Here is a 4644-nt window from a genome sequence, read left to right as displayed (position 1 = left end):
GGGGGGGGGGTGGGGCCGGCGGGGGGACGGGCTTGGCTTCGAGCTCCGCCCAGCGCTGGAGACGGAAAAGCCGTGCCCCGTCTGGGAAGAGGCACAGAACCCATCCCATAGGCTGAGGTGGTGCAATGTGCTTGGTCGTTCCAAAAATTACGTTTGGCCTTTTTTTGGCCTCCGCTCACCGCCCAGCCCCTGTCCTGTCTGCTCCCCGGCTGGTTCTCGAACGTGGACCCAGTGGCACTGTCCCCGGCCCACTCCGTCCCCGTGCCCTGTCCTGTTCTCTGCCTCTCTCCCCTCCTCCCCCCAGGCCATGTCAGCTGCTGCAGGGCCCCAGAGCCGACAGTGTGTGTCCTCAACCACGCGGAGCCCGGTGGCCCCGGGGCCCCAGGGCCCCAGGGACGAGAGGCAAGTCCTGGGGCTGAGGAAGGATTTCTCCTACCCTCTGAGTCCCGCGAGGGTTGGCAGTGGTGCTCTTGGCTCTATCTATCTGGGGTTACATTCTTGTTAGTCAAAAGAGACAAAAGCACTATTATCAGTCACACAAAAGCAGCTGGCTTCTGTGGAAAGGAAAAGGTGTCGATTTATATATGCATAATACTGGCAAAAGCTACTTTTCTGGGGGCATAAATACACACGTGGTTCTAGAGAGAAGGCTGTGCTGAGTGGGGCTCTAGACGGGTGCGGTGGAGTACGGGACCACGGAGGTGTAGTCGGGAGGGGGAGAGCAGCACGAAATCTTCCTCTCCAGCTCCGAGGGGTCGCAGGTGAATCTGCGCCGGCCTCTGCTGAGGTGCCCACAGCTGGCGTGGCAGAACGCGGGTCTGCTGAGGTCAGAAAGGCCCGACTCCTTACTTGTACTTGTTACTCTCAAGCTAAAGAAAGAAAAGAAAAGAATCAACCGTACAAAGCTGATTTCTTGAACACACTCAAGTCCACCCCTTAGTGGGTCGTTTGCTCATAGCTGTCCTGGGGTTCATGGCTGTGGAGTCCCACCTCGCCCTCTGCCCGGGCCCTCTGGAGCTGCGCACGGCCTCTCTGCCACCAGCTGGGGGTCATCCCGCCAGCCGGCCAGGGCCGAGGGTGTAATTAGTTAAGGCAAACCCAGAACTGCTGGTGGAAAATAGCCCCAGGCTTGGGTCCAGCCCTCCCCTACTCCTGGGACTGGCTCAGAGATGCTCCCCAACCCCGCATTCAAGTCGAATCCCTGGAACCTGTGAATAGCACTTTATACGGCAAGAGCTGCGATTGAGCTAAAGGATCTCCGGAGGCCTGCGTCCCGCAGGTGGGCCTCAAGCACAATCACACGCGTCCTTATAAGAGAGGCGGAGGGGGCGTCACGGTGCACGCAGGCGGAGCGGGAAGGTGGGGCCGAGGAGACGCCGGGGGGCGGCACCGCTGGAGGAGGCGAGGCACGGTCTTCCCCGGGGCCTCCCGAGGGAGCGCAGCCCTGTGACACCTTGATCTTGGACGTCCGGAACTCCTGTGTTGAGCCACCGAGTTTGTGGCAATTTGTTACAGCCGCCTGGAGAAACTACTAGAACGTCCTACGGAAAGGTGAGCACAGCCGTCCGTCTCCCTCTCCTGTTTGTGTTCCAGAGGAGAGGCGTGTCCAGTTAGGGCGGTGTATCGCGGCAAGGGTGAAGGGGCAGGGGACTGGCTGCTGGCTTCCGTGCGTCGCATGGAGCCCAGGACGCCGCGCCGGGCAGAGGAGCTTCTCTTGTCCTCCCGTGTTTGGTGGGCTTAACAGCTGGGATGAGAATGAGAACCCCGGGCGCCACGACGTTGTTTGATTGGCTCTGCATTAGCGCGCCCAGCCTTTGATCCATGTTCTATGTTTTAGTCTCCGAGCAGAGGATGCAAGGGGTGGTTTTCCTTTTTTCCACACAGGAAAGTGTTTCTGGAAGTGTTTTAAAGCAGGAAACAAAAGCGCGTGGGTCCTGCTTCTCCCCTCACGCCCCGCGGTGTCCCCTGACCTGTCCGGCGCGCGGCTCTGGGCCCCCGGGGGTGCGCCGTAGAGGACACGCGTGCGCAGGTGTTCGGGCCCGAACGTTCCCGGCCCTCCAGCTCCCTGGGGTTGATGCGCTGTGGGCCACATCGCTCAGAGGCGTCTGTGGCCACCCTTTGACTTGGATCATGGCCAGCAAACTAGCCGTGCGCTGGCCACCTGTTTGTGTTTTTGTTTTGTTTTGTTTTAAGCAACAGATTTATTGACATATAACTTACATACTATGCGATTCACCTATTTAAAGCGTACAGATGGCTATTCTGGGCATTTCATATACATGGAATCATACAGTGCATAGTGTTTCATGACTGGCTCTTTTCACTTAATTCAAGGTTCATCCATGTTGTAGCGTGTACTGGTACCTCATACTTTTTATTGACAAATCTCCTTCTATTGTACAGATATATGCATTTTAGTTATCTATTCGCCAATTGATAGACATTCGAGTTGTTTCTTCCTTTGGTCATTATGAATAATGCTGCTGTGAACATTTGTGTGCAAGTTTCTGTGCGGACGTAAGTTTGCATTTCCGTGGGGTATATACCTACGGAGTTGAATTGCCGGTTCCTAGACTGACTCTCTTTAGCCTTCTGAGGAACTGCTAGACTGTTTTCCGAAGTGGCTGCACTGTTTTATGTTCCTACCAGCGAGCATACGGGGTTCTAATTTCTCCATCTCCTCGCCAGCACTGACTCTGATTCCAGCCTTGCGGGCAGGTGTGAAGGGGTGTCTCATGTGCCTTGCATCTCCCTGATGACTAATGAGGTTACGCATATTTTCCTGTGCTCCCTGGCCGCGGTTGCCTGCTTCTGTAGAGAGAGGTGATCGGACACAGCGGCAGCTCCTTGCTCGTGTACTGTGGACGGCTGCTTCTGTAAGTGGCAGAGGCGAGCCGTTGTTTACCCTCTGGCTCTGTAAGTCAGCAGAGCCCTGATTTAGGTAAAAGAGGAACAGAACGGTTCTGCCTGTGGGTGAGTCGGGCGGGCATTTGAACCGGGAAGGGACGAGCACCGAGAGGGTCCAGCACCCTGGAGGGTCCAGCGAGAGCCCACGTTTTCTGACGGCGTTGCCACCGGCCGCTGTGTGGAGGAAGGAAAGCCAGGGTCCACAGGACGTGAGCACTCACTTGGAAGGGTTGGGGTGTCAGGAGGGCGAGTCTCAGGACTGGACGGCAGTAGTCGGGCCCTTCCTGTGCCGCTGCTGCCGGCCCGGGATGGTGAGGGGTGCGCGTCCCCTCTCCGCCCCTGTGAGCAGGTCTCTATCTGACTGTGCACTGTTGACAGTTGGAGACATGGGGCTCCTTTCCACCAAGGGGCTGTGCTTCATGGGCCCGGACTGCCTGTCCTTGCCCGTGAAGCAAGTTCTATTTTCTCTTAAATCCCAGTCTTCCTTCCCAGAACATGGCGCTCAGATGTCTGATTTTATGCCCTCTTTCCTGTCCTTCTGGGGAGAAAAAAGTGCTTTCTGCACGGCCTGGACACTATGGTCTAGGAGGGCAGGTAGCCCTCAAGTGTCGCCATGAAACCCTCTCCCCCGGCATCTTCCTTCTCGCCCCTCCGGGAACTGGTCAAAGCCCCCCCAGTGTCCTTACTCAGTCTTCAGTGAGGCCTTGGGTTTGCTCTCGGCCCAGGTGAATCGCTTTAGTAAGGGAGAGGCCAGCAGGGTGCCACTGTCCGGCTGGTCCTGAAGGGAGGAAGGGAAGAGGGAAACGGTTACGCCTCTTGCTTGGCCTGGAGGGGCCCATGCCGATCGGGGTGTGATGTTGGGATGCGCATCTAAGGTCGCTCCAGGCTCTGGCCTCATCTTCCACACTCCCTGCCTGTGAAGACACAGCACTGTCTCCGTATCGGCAAGTCTGAACTTTGTCAGTCACAAGAAATCCCTGTGCCCGGTGACTGAGGCCCCTCCTCCTGACGGTGAAGAAAGCAAATGTAAACAAAAGGAAAAACTGCAGGTACCAGGTGAGCGTTTTTCCTAGTCAATTTTTATGCAAATTATTGCTTAAATATATTAGAGATAGTTGGGCGGATGACTCGGCCATGATATGTAAAGACTCTGAGAAATTATAAAGACCCTGTTTAATTTTTTTTTTTTTTTTTTTTTTGCTGTATGCGGGGCTCAGTGGCCATGGCTCATGGGCCCAGCTGCTCCGCAGCATGTGGGATCTTCCCGGACCGGGGCACGAACCCGTGTCCCCTGCATCGACAGGCGGACTCTCAACCACTGCGCCACCAGGGAAGCCCGACACTGTTTAATTTTTCTTGAAGATTCTACAGAATTTTTAGGCCCTCCTGTGTGATGGTTTCCAGCCATTCTGTTTCCTTGTTGGTTCGTATTTAGCACTGAGTTTTAGGCAGGGTCCTCCTGACTCTGTTAACATGGCGTTTCCAGTGAGTGGACCCTACACGTGGTTTCTGCCCCCCTGAGTCCCCCCGTGGCTCTGTCTGTGTCCTTAACTATCCGTCAGTAAAGGAGCCTCAGCAACGGGCCTGCCCCAGTTCCCGAGGTACTCAGGTGGGCAGGGCTGAGGGTCAAAGAAGCCTTCCATGTTTTGTTTCATATCGTTTCCTTGGACTTAAAACCAGTGTTTCTAAGCAGCAAACCAAAATTTCCAGCCACTTTGCCTTTGTATTCACCAGCTT

The 4644-nt window shown here is 55.7% G+C and overlaps 1 protein-coding gene across 2 annotated transcripts in view; it reads right to left on the bottom strand.

The window, feature by feature from the left end:
• Positions 1–623: 623 nt before the first annotated feature.
• FLT1 (fms related receptor tyrosine kinase 1) overlaps positions 624–4644 on the bottom strand; it is a 177855-nt gene continuing 173834 nt past the window's right edge. The window contains exons 29-30 of one of the 2 annotated variants that reach the window (XM_007471438.1): positions 3594–3685; positions 624–869 (exon numbers count right to left, since the gene is read on the bottom strand). In XM_007471438.1, the coding sequence (XP_007471500.1) occupies positions 668–869; positions 3594–3685 (294 nt within the window). In that variant the 3' untranslated portion in view covers positions 624–667. The remainder of the gene's footprint in view (positions 870–3593; positions 3686–4644) is intronic. The other variant, XM_007471439.1, reaches the window with a different exon arrangement.

The sequence above is a fragment of the Lipotes vexillifer genome, unplaced genomic scaffold (assembly GCF_000442215.2).
Source record: "Lipotes vexillifer unplaced genomic scaffold, Lipotes_vexillifer_v1.1 scaffold543, whole genome shotgun sequence".
Classification (NCBI taxonomy): Eukaryota; Metazoa; Chordata; class Mammalia; order Artiodactyla; family Lipotidae; genus Lipotes; species Lipotes vexillifer.
This window is presented reverse-complemented; position numbering and strand designations above follow the sequence as displayed.